At 47.1% G+C, this 17,548-nt stretch overlaps 2 protein-coding genes across 5 annotated transcripts; one reads left to right on the top strand and one right to left on the bottom strand.

Annotated features, from left to right (window-relative positions):
* Positions 1 to 4,659: 4,659 nt before the first annotated feature.
* LOC136536227 (uncharacterized) lies at positions 4,660 to 5,499 on the top strand. The gene has a single exon (XM_066528593.1). It carries the CDS (start codon positions 4,660 to 4,662, stop codon positions 5,497 to 5,499), a length of 840 nt encoding a protein of 279 aa, XP_066384690.1.
* Positions 5,500 to 6,390: 891 nt separating this feature from the next.
* LOC136538246 (protein SOSEKI 3-like) lies at positions 6,391 to 11,530 on the bottom strand. 4 transcript variants are annotated; one of them, XR_010779244.1, is made up of 7 exons: positions 10,374 to 11,530; positions 9,963 to 10,200; positions 9,790 to 9,859; positions 9,572 to 9,687; positions 8,488 to 9,433; positions 6,820 to 7,176; positions 6,392 to 6,739 (listed from the first exon to the last, which is right to left on the bottom strand). XR_010779244.1 is itself a non-coding variant. In XM_066530234.1 (6 exons), the coding sequence occupies exons 2-6, from the start codon at positions 10,120 to 10,122 to the stop codon at positions 6,876 to 6,878; spliced, it is 1,593 nt and encodes a 530-aa protein (XP_066386331.1). In that variant the 5' UTR covers positions 10,123 to 10,200; positions 10,374 to 11,530; the 3' UTR covers positions 6,391 to 6,875. The 4 variants fall into 4 exon arrangements, 1 of the variants encoding a protein (XP_066386331.1); XR_010779246.1 differs by having other exon boundaries at positions 9,963 to 10,173; XR_010779245.1 differs by having other exon boundaries at positions 9,963 to 10,159.
* Positions 11,531 to 17,548: the final 6,018 nt, after the last annotated feature.

Here is a 17,548-nt window from a genome sequence, read left to right as displayed (position 1 = left end):
GAAGGCTCTTGGCTGCCCTGGCACGCTGAATAGGACATTTGGAGTGAATAGTTTAGTGGCCCATTGTAGCACAACCTCCTTCATCAGTCTCTCCATCCTCTCCTGGGTGCTGTCAGTATCACCCTTGAAGTCAAAGCCCAGATGAGCCCTCTCCTTGTAGGACTAGACATGGCGCACTATGAAGCTCACCGCAACCACCACTCCATTGATCTTTATGCCCCTCATCAGCTCAAGGAGCTCCTTCACATGATCCATATCAGCACTGGTCGGCTTCTCCGACCAGCTCCTCTGGTTCTCCAAAACCTAGTCGATGTCGCATCTCATGGTAGGATGGCTTTGTTTCATGTAGAACCACCTGCCATTCCACCCCTTCAACAAGGTGTTCAGCAGCATAGTAATGTACTCGCCCACCATCCCATCATGAGGCTATAGATACACACCATCGACCACTTTGGAACCATCTCCGCCCTTCTTCTTTAGCCAGAACAGGTGTCGGAAGAGGTTGAAGTGGGGCAGAATGCCAAGATACGCCTCGTAGAAGTGGATAAAGATAGTAATATGCAAGATAGTATTCGGAAGCAGATTGCATAGGCTTACTCTCCAATACTCCAACAGATCATGCAAGAAAGGATGAATAGGAAGTCCTAACCTGCACTAGAAATAATCTTTGAAAACTATGACTTCATTAGTACGCGACATCGGGTAGGGCTCACCGTTGGCCGGACACCATCTGATGGTGGCACGATCAGGAAGAACACCCGCCTCCACCATCCCATTGAGCTCCGTCTCCCCCATGAGCGACGACACCCATTCCTTATCATGGCTCGCCCCTATGGCCGCCTTCTTCGTGTTGCCACTTCCCCTCTTCGGCGCCATCCCTTAGATCTGGATTGGAACTGTCGGTGGAAGCGCGTGTGAATGTGGATGGGGAGCACAAAGGATGGGGAGCACAAAGGATGGGGAGGAAGACGAAGTGGAGAAGTGGCAAAGGTGGGAGCATGGAGTGCAGCGGCGCAGTTATAAAGCAAACATTCCCACTTTTCGCATTTAAGGGTTTTTTGGGAAACCATGCCATGATTTGTGCCTTTCCAAATTCCCCAAAGCGGTGTGGTGGGCCGTTATCTGGGCTTCTGCACAATTACAGCCCATATCACCCATTTTCACCGCAACTTGGAACTACACACCGAATATTCACCGACTTCTCCACAATACCATCAAGGCTCAGTAATTTCTACTGTACAGCCATTACTCTGGGTTTTTTCTCCATGATTTGATTTCTTCGATATTTCCACTTGTGGCTCGGGGACTATGTCATCACTACGACTTGGTTCCTCACCACACTAGGGATTTTTCTTCTGGTTACTATTGTTTCTAACCCTAGCACCACGTGACCATGTCATCTACTATCAGGCTCGGGGACTAAGTGGGCACACTTCACCTTGCGGGGAATGTGCGCTTTTCATTTTAGGGCTTCGCCCATGGACTGGTTGCCTGCTCAGCTGGTCTTCTACATTTCTTCTACTTTCTAGACCCTGGCACCACGTGACCACGTCACCTACTATCAGGCTCGGGAACTAAGTGGGCACACTTCACCTTGTGGTGAGTGTGTTTGCTTTAATCTAGAAGACTTCGTTTCTCCTAAAGTTGAAGACGATTATCCCCCTTTCTTGTGGTCGGACTCTAACTGGGCACACTTGGTCTACTATGAGGAAATTTTTTATTTTGAACTTGAGCTCCTTACATCCTTCTAGCAAGCCTCACTTGGGTAAGCTCATTCTCAGCTAGACAGTTAAGTTGGTCGGCTATGGTTCACAACTGCTCAGCAACTCATTACGATGGTCAGACTATGAGTTTGACTACTTGACTTTGTTCACACCTGCTTGGACAAGCACAAGACAACGTTGCATAGTGGATACAAGGCGCTCTAGGACTAGCTATGGGGGGTACGACCCTGGATACCCATGGCAGACTACATGGGCTACGCTCCTAGGGGCGGTCTAGCCCACAAGACGAAGACCTATGGTGCATGGCACTGCTCGGCATGCACCGCAAGACATCAAGGGCAATATCCTAAAGATACTACGAGATCTGTTAGGATACGTTCGATCCCATGATTTATGTAATCTGTTATTACTTTTCGGTTATCTCCTAGATCTAACCAACTTGTAACCCTGCCCCTAAACTATATAAGGCGGGCAGGGACCCCCTCAAAACACACGCAAGATCATACGAAGCCAATACAATCCAACAGACCATAGAAGTAGGGTATTACGTCGTGCTGATGACCCAAACATGTCTAACTCTTGTGTCTCTATTGCCTTCTTGTTCTGGATCATGCGCATCTCTACCGATCAATCTACCTTCGTGGAATACCCCTCGGAGGACTATTGATGATATTCTATGGAAAATCATCAAAATAAGTTAGCGTCCAGAATCTATTAGGATGCTGCGCCATCGCCTTTGGTCCGTTGTGCCGTGTATCGTCTTTGAGCCCATTAAGGGGGCGCGTCTAGGGGTAGCGATGACCCTTAGACCTTATATTCAGTCATCACCGCCATCATTAGGGTTTGGGTTTTTACTTTAGATCAATCTATCTTCGAACAGTCACCGTTATTAGTTTATGAAACCCTACATTGAGATCTTAATCATACATCCGCAAATTGTCACTTTACTGGAGTTGCATTTTATATGTTTCTTGCTTGTGTTCTTTGATTCGCAACATGGATTATCCTTCTTGGCAAGGTCAATCGGATTGTGATACAGTTGATAACCAGAGGAGATGTGATGCTAAGGTTGCAAGGTTCGAGTCTTTGTGATCTAAAGCCGGATCGGTGTGTTGCTCTCTGACCAAATCGATGGTTATCTTGAACCTGATGGAAGATCGGCAACCCTGCCATCAGCTCATGCTTGCTAGCCAAGGATGCTCGCCAGACAGGGGTGCTCGCCAGCTGCTGTCCTGCTCGTGCTCGTCGGCTGCTGGCTACTCGCCATGGGTGCTCACGGGGTGCTCGTCGAGCAGTCTACCGTGCTCGCTAGGTGCTCCTCGTGTAGGTGCTCGCCTAGCGCTACTCTTGCGGCGTCGCGTAGGTGCTCGCCCAGTGCAGTACCTCTACTAGGGCACCGGCGAGCTCCATGCGTCGCCGTCGACCTGCGTGCCAGCATCGAGGTCCACAATGATGAGCCTCCATTTGTTCAAGCAGCAAGGTGATATTGAGCTGAAAGTGTTGCAAGCGTATGTTTGAAGTGCTTCAGATGTTTCAGAGGTGTGTTGCAAGTGTTTCACATCGATGTTGCAAAAGTAGATCGGGATGTTGCATTGTTGCAATGGCTATACACGCATGTTGCAATGGTGCGTTCCAAATGTTTCATCTATTTTTCAAAAGCATATTGCAACTTTGTTTATTTTGGATGTTGCATATATTTCACGCATATGTTGTAAGTGTTTTATCTGGATATTGCATATATTTCACGCATATGTTGTAAGTATTTTATCTGGATGTTGCATATGCTTGTAATGGCTTTTCAAGTGTTTTCAGACATGTATTGCAATTGTTTCATTTGAATGTTGTAAAAATAGATTTGGTGGTTGTTTCAGTCAGGTGAGCAGGCAGGGCAGCGGGCGAGCAGACTCGACCAGGTGGCCAGGCGTGTAGACGGTCCAGGCAGGCGAACCGAGGTGAGCAAGCGGTCAGGCGAGCAGACGGCTACACACGAGTAGTGGCTGGGCAAGCAGACTGGCTAGGTAGGCAAGTAGGCAGGGCAGCGGGCGAGCAGACGAGAATAGATACCGAGCGAGCAAACGGCCAGGCGGGCGACGCGAGTAGGCGCCCAAGCGAGTATACGGCCTGGTGGGCGAGCAGGTGGGGAGGCGCAGGCTTCCGGCATCCGAGCGCTAGCCATGTCGTTCCAAAAATACAGAAACATTTGTTGGGTGGGAAATTAATTTGTTGGAAATTTTCTAGATCTTTCTATATTTTTTCATCTTTCTGGATCTAAACTGATTTTTTTTATGATTCTATAGATATTTATATCTAAGTTTTTTCTTGACTTTTTAGAAGCTGGAAGATATGTTTTTGGTTTAAAAACTTATATCTGTTTTTGAACTAAAACGATTAAAATATCTTGAAAAACACTCTAGAACGGGTAGGGAGTTATGATAGTTTTGAAGTTTGAGTAAAAAAAAATCTGGACTTCAAATTCAATAGTAGCTCGGAGAGAGGTAAAATAGACTTTTTCTCTCTTTCGAAAATCACACACTTCGCCAAATCACCTTTTGATGGGCCGTGGTCACTGGATGGTGGGCAGGCTGAGCCCACAGTAGTCTGCCTGATTTTCTGATGGTGGGCTATTTATGGGCTTATGGCGGCGCCGGCTGTTAACCTGCCCCGGCCCATGGACATGCAGTTGGTACCCCGCGCACCCCGTACCGACTACACAAGTTCAAAACTTCAAATCCCTTGTCGGACTCCCAATTCCCACTCGAACTCGAATTGCATTCTATTCGACTCGCACTCTCCATATAAACACGATCAACACGCAGCATTATATCGCCCCGCGATAGCTTTTATTTCTCCCAAACCAATCTCCTCGACCCCTCCGATCGCACACCAGCACACCACTCGACCCCGTTCCGACTCGATCGATCCGATCCCGGCCCCCATGGCGCCAGAACCAGCTTCCCGCCGCTGCGACGACACGCACATGAAGCTGCTGTGCAGCCACGGCGGCCGCTTCCTGCCCTGCGGGCCCGACGGCGAGCCCCGGTACGTCGGCGGCGAGACGCGCGTCCTCGTCGTGCCGCGCGCGGTGTCCTTCCGAGACCTGGCGGAGATGGCCGGCGGCGGCTCGGCGAAGGAGGTGCGCGCCATCAGCATCAGGCACCGCCTCGCGGACGAGGGCCTCGAGGACGTCATCGTGACGGTTACCTGCGACGAGGAGGTCGCGCACATGCGCGACGAGTACGACCGCCTGCGCGCCACGCGGCCGGCCGCGAGGTTCCGGGTCTTCGTCACCACCGCCACCGCCACCGCATCGTCCTCCGCCGGGCCAAAGAGAGCGACGACGAAAGCCGGGATCCCACCCCTGGCGCCACCGTCGTCGATGCGGCGCGTGCAGAGCGAGCAGGCGGTCGCCGTGCGAGCGCAGCACCAGCACAGGCCGACGCGGCGCGTCCACAGCGCGCAGGAGCTCGCGGGAGGAGTCCATGTAGTGCAGCCGTCCTTCCACCACCACCACCATCGCCACCAGCACTGCTGCTACTGCTGCTCCTGCCAGCGCCGTGACCGGTACACGCCCGCGCCACCGCCTGCGCGCCCGACGTACGCACTGCCCTACATGTCCAAGAAGGTAGCCGCCGCTCCTCCTTTGGTGTCCGCGGCGGAGGCGGCAGGGCGGGTGACGGCGGTTTCCACTGATGCAGCAGCCGCGAGGGAGAAGGCGACGAGCAGAGACGTCGAGACGGCCGTGCAGAACAGAAGAGCGATCTGGGAGCTGGAGTGAGGCGTGCCAGGATTAGGGCTTAGATCTTGGTGATCTACTGATCCTGTTGAGTTGTTATCACTGTTGGCTACATATACAAGCTGTAAAAATCTTTAATCTTCGTGATTGTTTGTAACATCCTCTGTTTCTTCGTCCAAGATTTAGTTGGGACGATTGGCTGTTTACTGTATTTGGCAGCCACGGCAAAAAAAATTATTGATCGTTTTCTCTCTATTTCCCCACTGGAACAGATGTAAACAGTAAAGATTAATTATCCCGTGCCTCTTGTTGATTACTGTATGTTACAATTGCATCAAATTTCTTTCAAGAAATAGATTCGCATTAGTTCCTTGTTGATAGTGTTCGCACGAGTTCATGTTACAATTGCATCAAATTTCTTTCAAGAAATAGATTCGTTGTTGATAGTGTTCGCACGAGTTCATTAAGCAACCAGATTGAACTAATAATTGGGTTTCGTCACGCTTAATCAAACTGAATATAAGAAGGGGAAGCTACACGACAATTAGCATGCAGGGTTTCAGGCATGTTTACTGCATATACACAGATTCTAAGCGAAGCTATGGTTTTGACTTTTGACTGATGCTGAATAAACCAGGCATGTGATCCTATTCGACAGTCAAAAAAAAAAATGTGATCCCATTCCAATCGCATCTTCTCTGAAGGAAAAGCATCAAGCTTGGAGTTGGAGCTACGAGTTCCAGTCGGAAACAAGCCATGGGCTCACGCGTGGTGGTTGCATGAATCCAAACAGGCCCTTGTGCCCTCGAAGCCCAGGCCTCTCTCAACCTGCATCAACTGTGAGGCCCATGGGCTATGGGCTGCACACATGGCCCAGCGTAAAAAGAGCCACTCAGTAACAAACAGTCTTTGATTAATATTTGCCAACTCACCACACTGCTACCATTAAACAATATAATTAAATTATTATGAAACCACAGCGGAGAAACTACATAAACGATACATCTTTTTTTTTTTTGCGAAACGCATAAATGATACATTATAACAGGCACTTATACATGATAAGGGGACCTAAAATTTCTAAGGAAGAAAGTAAAAAACCGGGAAGAAAAATGGGTCATCTAGCTGAATGCATGTTTCAGGCAATGTAAACCCAAACTAATTTGCCAAAGCAACAGCAGGATCCCTGCAGCATTGTCACTCCTCTGAGCGTTCAGAGCCTTCGTCGCTGTCGTTGCAAGGGACGGTGTAGTGGATCACGACGCGGGCTCCGGACGACAGCCTGCACGAACACGGTTCAAAGCACAGCCCTCAATACGACGACGGGGCCAAAACAAGAAAAAGCATCGATCGAGTGCATACCGAGCACTGACAAAGAGTTCACAGTAGGTTCAGGTAAGAAAGGCCACGGGCGGCACTTAACTTTCCTCGATCTTGACGAGCTTCTCCTCCTTCCTGAACGAGTCCGCCCTTGTAGTTGTAGTCGCGGACGCGACCGAGGCGTCGGCGAACCTCCTGCTCCCGTTCCCGGAGGCCGCGTCGCAGTCCTGCTGGGCCGAGGAGCTCCGCCGGCAGTCCGAGACGGGAGACTTGAGCGAGTCGCCCTTCGGGTGCAGGAAGGATGACACGATTGGCGTCCGGGGGAGGCACCTCGTGCGCGATGATGTGTCGTCGGTTTTATCCTCTTCACGTCTTGTGCAATCTAGAGCGTCGCCGGCCCTGCAGATTAGTTTCAAGTGTGAGAGCATGTTCCACCATGAAACGAAAATAAAATACATGCCAAGCACAATCCTAGGCCATCAATTATGTCAAGTGCGCCAATGGCCAATGTAATTAAGTTGTGGCTCTGCCAGGTAAATTTTGGGGTTTTAACAGACTGAAGAAACCATGATCTAGTAGCAATGCAGATGAATGGAATGGAACCCACTGTCTTCTTAGTTGCAGTATTTTTTTTCTTTTAAAAATGGTCCCAGCAATAGAATGACAGCTTGGAAAGATACAATGCAACTGACTGTTAATGAGGATGAACCAACAGGGTCACTTCTGTATTTCAGTAGAGCAACAGGAGAATCTTGCCTGGCAGCCAGCAACGTGGTCCTATACATCTGAGAAGCGGCTCGTGTTGTGAGAATGAGGGGATCACCAGAATTTCAGAAGTGAACTGGTGACAGCAACGAAGTGACGGAGAGAGAATTCACCTGCCGATCTGTATTTTCGGTTACATCTTTACTATACTATAAGCCAGTTCGCCGTAACTAGTCATGGCCCCTGCCTAAGGATAGTATTAACATTCAGATAGATTCAAAGAAAGTAAAATAAGAAATGGATAAAACAGAGAGATTGTAGTGTTTTCTGTTTTGTCATGTTGTTTCACGCCTTTTTACAACTCTCTCATTACCAATCTGGGATCCTGCAGACCTCAAATTCTCCCCGGGCAGGTAGATGCCCGTACTTTGCTATTTTGTTTGATAGATACATGCCAGCTATATGCTGGCATTATATGACAACCGTACAGTGTTTCTGGTATCAACCTGTTTAGTGTTAGGCAACTGCAAAAGCAATGGTCCTAGCGTTCATAAATATTCTCCAGTACATGTCTCTTCTCCAACTCTTAACTCTCTGATCCCAGACTAAAACAGACCCAACCAAATTGCAAAACATATATGCAACCAATAATGTTTTGCGTCCCTATCAGCAATTAGTGCAAAATTTTGGATTCAATGCCCATATATCATTGGATCCACTCTTGATGAGAAACAATTTTGGAAAAGGAAACATAACTAACAAAGATCAAATTGATAAGCTAAAAGCACAAGGACAAACAAACTCTGCAATACATAATAGTATGAAGTCAAGGACCGCTCTAGCTAAATATTTTCTTCAAAATCTACAGCCACTAAGTACGTCATGGAATTATGTATGGTTTGAACAGTTAGTCTATCCCAAATATTTGTGTATACCCAGAAATTATATCCAAATATGAAGTTATTTAAGTACACTATTAAGATCATAGTGAAGCACTGAGCTTACCTTTCTGCATTGTAGGAAGAAGACCGTTTAAGCGCTGAATATCTCTCAGCTGGAACATCTCTTTGCATCTTAGTCTCAATAAGGCTTCCACTGAAGTATTCCTTTTCTTCCAACCTCATTCCCATTAACCTGGGATTTTCTGACAGGTAATCAAGCTCACCCATCATCATGGTGCGAGAAATTAGCGGTGAGGGGAACTTCAGGTTTGGGAACCTTGCCTTGTATGTCTGAACAATTCCGGCATTTTCCTGATCTTTCACCGAAAGTGAGCCACAAGTGATGAGCTGCATCAGTACATTTGTCGGCTTTAGCTTTGGGCAGGTGGGCACAACAATATCCTCCTCTTCGAGAATCCTAAAGCTGTTCGTCACATTATCCGCTCGTATCAACGACTCTAAACTCTCGGACTTGGCACGGGTCGATGGTATGCTCAATGGAGTAATACACTGGTGCAGGAGTTCCCTGGAGATCCCTTGGAGATCTGCTGACCGGCGAGGATGGCTTTGCCGGTACTCTGTAATTTCACGAACGACAGCATCATGATCTGTGCTCAGACTCTTCTTGCGCAACTCGGGTGCTCTGCGACCCGATCTTCTGCCAAGATCATCAGTTTGAGTTGCAGCATCCATGCAACCGGTGGGCTTGTAAACTCTGAACTCTACTGGGCTCGCAGACCCGCTCACTGGCAGTTGAGTCCTCTCATTCTTCTGGGGCGCCTCCGACTGCTGTGACATGGTCTCCAAGGAGCGATCCCTGCACGGAGAGGGGGTGTCATCCTCATCTTGTGAGGGCACAGACGGTGACCGCCGGGCCTTGGCTTCTCTAACTATCACGCTAGGAGGGGAGGATGGGTAGGAATGATCTCTTGGCAATGGCTGCCGTGCACCCTCTTTCGGTCCGCTCTGTTGCTTTTGGTGGTTGCCGTTACTGACAGGGTAAAATGGACCTGAACAGCCAGAAAATACTAATAATCAGCGAGCAACCAACACTGTCACGAATTGAGTAGAACCATTGAGCACTGAATTTTCTAGTCCAAGTTCAGAAATGAAAAATGCGAATTCAGAAAAAAGAAATATATGCTCACCTGAAGGGGATTGGTCCACGAGCTCGGAGCCCTTGAGCACGTACTCGCCGTCGGTCGCCGCGACGACGAGGTCATCCTCCGAAAGGTCGTGCCACACGAACCCATTCTTGTAGCTCCTGAAAACCATCGACTGACCGATCAACACGGGAACACCAAAAAATTTCGCCAAGAAAAGCAGCTCAAGAAAATGTCACGGGCAACGAGCAGCGCTGCAGTACCTCTTGCAGGACCACGAGTACATCGCCGCCATGCCCTTGCCGCGCACCATGTTGAGGTGATTAATCACATCTGAAACCCGCCGGACGCCGCAGCCCCAGGAAAAAAAAAACATCGTCGGTAAACGAGCACTGGTAGAGAAAGTGGAATTGCGTGCGAGGTCGCGTCCGCTTACCTCTGAGGTAGAGCCCCTCCGGCGAGGCCAGCGGCACCTCGACGAAGTGCGGGTGCTCAAGGTGGCGGCTCCGGGTGAGGTAGTACACCACCGGCACCTTCCGCGCCGCCTGCGGCCTCTGGCGCTCGGGGCTCCGCGGCCGCCGCCCTCGGCTCTCCATTCTCGGCGCCCAGCTTCAGTTTCACGCTCCTCCACTCCTAGGGAGAAGAAACTGAAGTCGCGTCAGCAGCAGGAGAAGCTGGCAGGAAAGAATCCGGAAAACCCGCTTCAGTTACATCACATCAAACGGCACGGAGGCACAAAATTCAACAAGCTTAGCAACCTCCAAATTTGCCATCGAGTAATTAAATAATACTTCATATATAAACAAAACAAAAACAGAGGCGACTGCCTGCAGCGAAGTGAGGGTACCTCGAGCTCCAAGTCCAAAGCCTTGAAACCGTGTCGAGATTAGCGGGCGAGTGCCTCCGGAACCTGCATTCCCGGGCGCATGAAGGCGGCGCCGAGATTGGAACTCGCCGGCAATCAGAATTGGGACGAGAAGAGAGAGAGAGAGAGGTCGGGCAAGATAGAATCGGCAGGCAGGTATGAGGTATAGGCGCGCACGTCCCGGCAGGGTCCTTTTCGGGCTCACTGGCGCGGGCACACGAGGGGACGGGACACCGAGGAACTGATCCTGATCCCAAACTTTCCTCCTCTCATATTTTTTGACGCGGGAGCGGTGTGTACAAACAAAAATCCTCGGTTGGAGCTTTCCGGCCGGTGAGGGAGGCAGGCGCGGACAGGCAGGTGCTTCCAAGCCTCAAAAGGGTTGGTTTACAGCGAGGCGTGAGGAGGATGCGTGCTTGGGCGGTGGGCGGGAGGAGCACGAGAGGGAGCAGAGCAGCGGGGCGGGGAGGATGTGATATGCGCGACGAGACGAGCTCAAGAAGGCAATGACGGCATTGAATCGGGGCAGGGCAGGGCACTGGAGCAGGGCGTAATGGCGGGCACGGGCCTGCAAAACGGAGGCTTTTTCGGGCGAGCAGGAGCAGGGAACTGAGGGAAGGGAATGACTTTTTCCGTGGGCCGAGGGGGAGTCGCCGTCGACCTCTCGACTGCGAGTCTGCGGCCGCGGCAGCTGCGCCTAGTGCGCGTCAGGTTAATGGCGGGGAAAGGGAAAGGAAGGGTGGGGGCACGGGGCTGGCAGGGGCTTGAGGTCAAACGGCAGTGGTATGTATGGCGCTGGCCGGCGCAGGGCGGGCAGGGGAATAAAGTGGCGGGTACTGGGACTGGGTGACGACTGCCGAAGCAGGCGGCGAGAAGAGAACAGTTGAGTGGGGTGGACGGCGGTGGCGCCGGGCGGTTTTGGCAGGTGTACGTACGAGGGGGCGAAGCTTGTGGCATCGATTGCGCTAGCGCCCGTCGCGTCGGAGGGGCTGGGGCGGGCTCCTTGCCAATGCCTGCCTTTGCCTAGCCGCGGAGCGCGGAGATCGGAGACGGCTCGGCGGTGATCGAGGACGGGGCTCGACCATGGCTCGCAATCGAAAACACCGGGTTCATGGACCACCCATCCTCTCGCCCGCCCCACCCCCACCCACCCACACACACACACACCACCACCACATACCCACCCACCCTCAGCGGCCGGGCCGAGGCGTTTCTCGTCTCCTCTCAACTCCGTGCAGGTGCAGGCCAGCAGCACGGCACGCACGGGACAAGAGACAACAAAGTCCCGAAGATCAAAACGATGGCCAGCTAGGTTCGAAACGCTATTTTAAAGAGAAAAACACTGTTTTAGTAAAAAAAATAAATTAAAAGAATAGATTATAAGAGAAACGAAAAGGACCGCTGATAGACTCACAGAAGGAAGCATACTGCGATCTTCCGGTGTTTGGTTACAGGATACGTGGGATGGAACCATTGTAATAGAGAATATTTTAGGAAAAAGCTAACCATAACTGGTTCTTTTGTTTCCTCTATCTAATCACATGATTTTTCAACAGTTCGATACATCGTTGATTGTGTTAGAATGAGTGGATTCGTGAAGGCCATCCGCTGCACATGTACGAACGTTTCTTTCTTTCTTCTTTTTTTTCTTCTTTCTACCATTTTTTTCTCTTTTTATACATATTTATAAGTTAAACTACATAATTATTTTTGAACATAGTTTCATATATCTGCTAATATATTATGATATTAATTTATACATCTGAGTACTTGAATATAACTTATACATCCAAATATACATCTTAGTCATTCATCAAGTTATATATCTAAGTTATACAAACAAGTTATTATAATATAAGTTATCAATATTGACTTATACGTATAAGTTTATTTATCTAACTTATAGGTTATACAAACAAGTTATTATAATATAATTTATCAATATTGACTTAAACAAGTTATTATATTATAAGGTAGAATGTTGACTTGTACATATAAATTGAAACTGGTTGAAACACTCGTTTTTTTGGTTTGTTGTTATCGGTTGTTTTCTAGCTTATCAACACTTGGTTGTGGCATGTCATTAAAACAACCGAACCATAGATAGAAAGCCCCATATTTTAAGATGTCCCTTTTCGTTTCTCCAAAACTGAAGTACCATCTAGTCCCTTTTTTATGTCGCTCCTCTTTGTTCCGCGCCACTAGCTCGGCTCAACGGCGGCACCTGCCTACTCGGCTACTCCTCTCTCCTTTTGCCTGACAGCAATGTCTGTCCAACCGATCCACCCCACTAGTTCGGTCCCACAATGCCATCTACCTAGCCGCTCCGTGCCACTAGCTCGAGCCCATGGTGACGCCCTTATAGCCCCGACGACGGTGTTGTCCCAGCCTAAGTCTCGTGCTCCACTAGGAAGAATGTAATGTAAGGCCACGTTTAGTTGGCCGAATTTGGCACCGCCGAACGCACCGTAGCGCACTGTAGCGCAATGTAGCATTTCATTTGTATTTGGTAATAATTGTCCAACCATTGACTAATTAGGCTCAAAACGTTCGTCTCGCAAAGTAGAATCAAACTGTGCAATTAGTTTTTGATTTCGTCTACATTTAGTACTTCATGCATGTACCGCAAGTTCGATGTGACGGAGAATCTTCTTTTTGTATAGTGCCAAATTCAGGAGTTTGGGGGAACTAAACATGGCCTAAAATGACAAGTGAGTTCATAGATAGCATGTGGAGGCCAAATGATATGCCTACTCATCCCTCTGGGCCCCTATCCCTCTAACTAAACAGCTACTTGAGATTGTTCTATCTCATAAAATGTGGATAGGATCATCTATTCCTTGTATCCAAAACCAAACACACGGCCCCGTGAAAAGTGATGGTAGTATCATATAGTGGACTAAAATTCGACCACAGGACCATGCAAGAAACTTTGAAGTTTTTAGGACCATTAAAGAACTAAGTGACTTTCACAAGGCCTTACCGGTAATTTTCGCAACAAAATAAATCAAAGCCACACTCACCGCATCTAAAGTTGACCCTGTGGGTTCGCCGTGCTGCCCTGTCCTGACTCCTTCGGCAGTGAGGGTGAGGGTGAGGGTGTGGTGCCAAGACAGACGACCCGGATGGCCGGATGTTGAAAAGCGCTGGCGCGGTAATCATTGTGGAGCACCGTGCAAGAAAAGCTTCCAGCATTACGATAGAACAGTACAAGAGAAAGGAGGAAATGGTTGGTAGCCTCCGTCGTGCGGCTCGCGCCGAATGTCCTTGGGAGTCACTAATTACTCTACCCATTATGTTAAGGTACTCTAATCACCCAGGCGTAGGATTGTCTGTGCACTCACTACGGCAGCCCTTGCTACTTGTATGCTTATATTTGTACATAGCGCAGCTTTTGAGATTGTCTTCGGTCTGATCTAACTAAAATGAACAAGTGGCAAATAAGATAATTCTCTGTTCGCTTGAGCTTATTCAGAACTATTTTTTAGACATGGAATGTTTTCTTCTCGCAATATTTTAACATAAGCCAAATTTTAGCGTCAGCGAACAGGGTGAATGATAGATGGAGCAGGGTGGCAAAGGCCATTTCATCTCTTGTGCTCCCTTCGTTCCAAACTATAAGTCATTAATTCTAACATTCTTATAGACTTAAAGCATCTTAAATATGATCAAAATTTAAAAAGCAATTACAAAGATATACAATATCAAATAGGTATACTATGAAAATATAGTTTGGTGAAAGCCGAAGCAGAGAGCTGGGTAGAAACAGGCACGAGGGGGCTAAGGCCCTGTTTGGTTGGGCTTTTGGCTTAGCCAAAAGCCCAACCAAAGGGGCTGCTTTTGGAGGGCGCTTTTTCAGAAGCAGCTGCTTTTCCGTAGTTTATTTTTGAAAGCTGGGTTGACCCTGCTTTTGGCTTTTGGTTTTCTGCTTTTCGAAATTGGTGGAATAAAAAGCTCTTCCATAGTTGTTTCAAGAGAGATAAAGATAAAAGGTATATTTTATACTTGTTTAACCAAACAGCTTTCAGCTTTTCTACAGCTCACAGCCCACAGTAGCTTTTTCACAGCTCACAGCTCACAGCAGCTTTTTCCCACAGCCACAGCTCAACCAAACAGGGCCTAAGAGCTTTAGCACACCCGTAAGCCGGAAATTCAGGCCTGGAGTTTCAGTAGTTAAACGCCATGATATAGCAAATACTCCATCCGTTCTTTAATATAAGCCATATAGATTTCTAAATTTTTTTCCAAAATATAAGTACATATCAGCTCCCACGCCGATTAGTTTGGAAATATTCCCACCGTACATAGCACATGTCCCAACCAATCTCTTTTTATTAGATAAATTTAATCAAATTTGAGATGCTTTGACTCACAAAAAAAATTAGAATAACTTATGATTTGGGATGAATAGAGTACTTAGAGAAAAAGAATATAGAGTAAAACGCATAGCCGGTCCTAAAAATGCATGGATGTATTATGCCAATTCTTATACTCGTGTTCTTTCGATACTTAATCTTTGTTCGTGTCCCAGTAACCATTTAAACGGGTCCGAGCTACCATGTCAGTTCCAATCTCTCCTTTCCCAATTCTCTCGTGGACATCACCAACTGCCCATGCACTTGCCGCTCGTAGGGTACCATGCCAACATCGCCTTGTGCTGTTGTGCACCCACCCCTACCGCAGCGCCACCATGAAATTGTAGTCGCCTCACCTCTGCCACTCGCGATGCGCCGACTCGACAAACACCCTGCCTTATGCGTCGTCTCACCCTCTCCACCCTATCGTTGCTGTCATCGTGGCCCTACGGCCGCTGCTAGCATGTCTTCCTCGTCGCTGCACGCTGCTTGGTGGTCTCCAGACAGCCGTCGTAGTAGCAGGATCCGAACAAAGATATTACATTTGAATAAGGACACCCACAACAGTTACCATCTTTAAGCCAACTTATTCAATAGTGCTAACTTTTAGCACGTAGCTTTTAATATGGATAACCTTACACGAGATTCTTACATTACCTTGAAATGTGTACAAAAGTTTAACTCTTGATTAAGAGGTATCTTTTTCCTCTGTTCTATTAAAATATGAGAAAAATACTTAGAACTAGCTTAAAAACCAATTCTTAGAGCTGCCCTAAATACTGGGATCCAAACAGAGCACATATCGTAATGATATAATTGATTAGTACGAGGGTCCGGTGACAAACCCACAGCCACACGAAGTCACCTACAACGGTGACTCTGGCCCTATTCGCTTCTCTTATAATCCGTACTCTTCAGCTTGTTTTTTCAGTTGGAATCGTGTTTTTCTCTCACGACAAATCAGCTGGAACAGTGTTTCGGCTTGTTTTTTTGAGCGAAACGAACGGGGCCTCTATGAACTAGTTGTAAGCATATTATTTTATTTTTTATTAGAAGAGAGAGAAGATTATCTCTTGATCAAGAGTTAGTCTCATATTCGCATTCAAAGATCATGTGATGTTGTTACTTAGGGTTATTCATATTAAAAAATTATGTGCTAAGAGTTAATATTATTAAAAATATATATTAAAGCTAGTAGCCAGTATCTCGTACTGTTAGGATGCCCGGGCTGGGGATTTTAATTTTGCGAGCAGCTTTCCTTTACCATCTCTGACCGAGATTCCATCATTGGAGCAGGAAATCTTCAAAACAGGGCCCTGGCCGCTGTGGCTGTGGCCTGGCGGAGTATCTGAGACTATGGGTCCATGGGCAAGCCCTGCTAGCCAATAAAATCAAGGACTATTTGCCCTTTGCCTTGGTCCACAAAAAAGTCAAAACAATAGCCATAGGAAACTGCTCCATTTCGACAGGTGTCAAATGCTACAATATACTGGCGCCACGTTCAAAAAAACAATATACTAGCGCCGCACAACATCACATACCATACTTCAACCCTTTCCTTCCATATATTTTGGATCGACCAATGACCCAAAGAAAGTTTGGTTCGTCTACTAGCTACTAAATTTAGTAGCTTTTAGTTACTTTAGTAATTTTTTAACCAAACACTATAACTAAAAGCTACTAAAAGGGCTTTAGTCCTCTCTAGTAACTCTGGAGTTACTAAAAATGACTAAACCGTTTAGTAGCTACTAAAGTTTAGTAACTCAAACCAAACACCCCCTAAACTCAGCATCCCTAGTAAAACGGTAACCACGGTTCTGTGTGTTCACAAAATCTGTAGGATTCGTCGTGGAAAACACCGTTCATTCGCTGAAAAGTAGTGTTGAAAAACATGGCCTATATATACTTCGTATGGATTGATGTATAATGCATGAACCTAACATGCATGAAATGATTCTCAAATCTCCCAGTGGCATGTAAGCATGCGAAGTCGAATTGATGGAACACTTAGATTTTTTACTGTCGTCCCTAAAGCTGTCAATTTACCATGATAAAATGAGAGATGTTTCAGCGAATATACTTGAAATTTTGGATCACAAAAATAGGAAAAGCATGCATTAAGTTTTTTTTTTTTGCTTCATGCCTTGAAAGACAACGTTTGGCTAGGCAGATGATCCTAACCCCAGGCGTCTGAAATGAAGATGTTGCTTAGACCAAACAATTTTACCATGCGCTCAACTAAATAGCCCCAACTACCCAATACTCCTACCTATCCATACCAATACCTAAACAAAACTTGTTTTTGCTGATCCGAGGTTTTATAAGTACTCCAACTATCCTACTCACTCCGTTTCAAATTATAAGTCGTTTTAACTTTTTTGGTACATCCATTTTGCTATGCATCTAGGTATAATATAATATGTCTAAATACATACAAAATGGATGAACTAAAAAGTCAAAGCAACTTATAATTTGAAACAGATTGAGTAAAATATAATGATTCAAGTGTTTGAAATTTATCTCCGATTACAAGGGATTTCATTTTCGTTAATTAGCATGTCCCTTCTTTCCCAAACCACATAGGACAATCAAAGAGTGCAATGCGCTTTAGTAATGATTTATATATGACAACCCCCCATCCCCCCCCCCCCCCCCAAAAAAAAAATCCTAGGATCCGTTCAATTTGGGTACTAAGGTAGAAGTGTAATATAATTACTCTCTCCATCCTAAATTATAAGTCACTCCAACTTTCTTAGAGAATTAAAGCATCTCAAGTTTGATTAAATTTATATAATAAAATAA

The sequence above is a fragment of the Miscanthus floridulus genome, chromosome 2, assembly GCF_019320115.1.
Source record: "Miscanthus floridulus cultivar M001 chromosome 2, ASM1932011v1, whole genome shotgun sequence".
Taxonomy (NCBI): Eukaryota; Viridiplantae; Streptophyta; class Magnoliopsida; order Poales; family Poaceae; genus Miscanthus; species Miscanthus floridulus.
Note: the sequence above shows the minus strand (reverse complement) of the source record. Positions and strands in the feature narration are given on the sequence as shown.

Excerpts from the sequence above, each read along its gene's own strand:
- LOC136536227 (XM_066528593.1), top strand. The coding sequence starts at position 4,660 with ATGGCGCCAGAACCAGCTTCCCGCCGCTGCGACGACACGCACATGAAG.
- LOC136538246 (XM_066530234.1), bottom strand. The coding sequence starts at position 10,122 with ATGGAGAGCCGAGGGCGGCGGCCGCGGAGCCCCGAGCGCCAGAGGCCG. Across the intron at positions 9,688-9,789 it reads TACTCGTGGTCCTGCAAGAG|GAGCTACAAGAATGGGTTCG; the intron begins GTACTGCAGCGC and ends GATGGTTTTCAG. Across the intron at positions 9,434-9,571 it reads CGTGGACCAATCCCCTTCAG|GTCCATTTTACCCTGTCAGT; the intron begins GTGAGCATATAT and ends CTGGCTGTTCAG.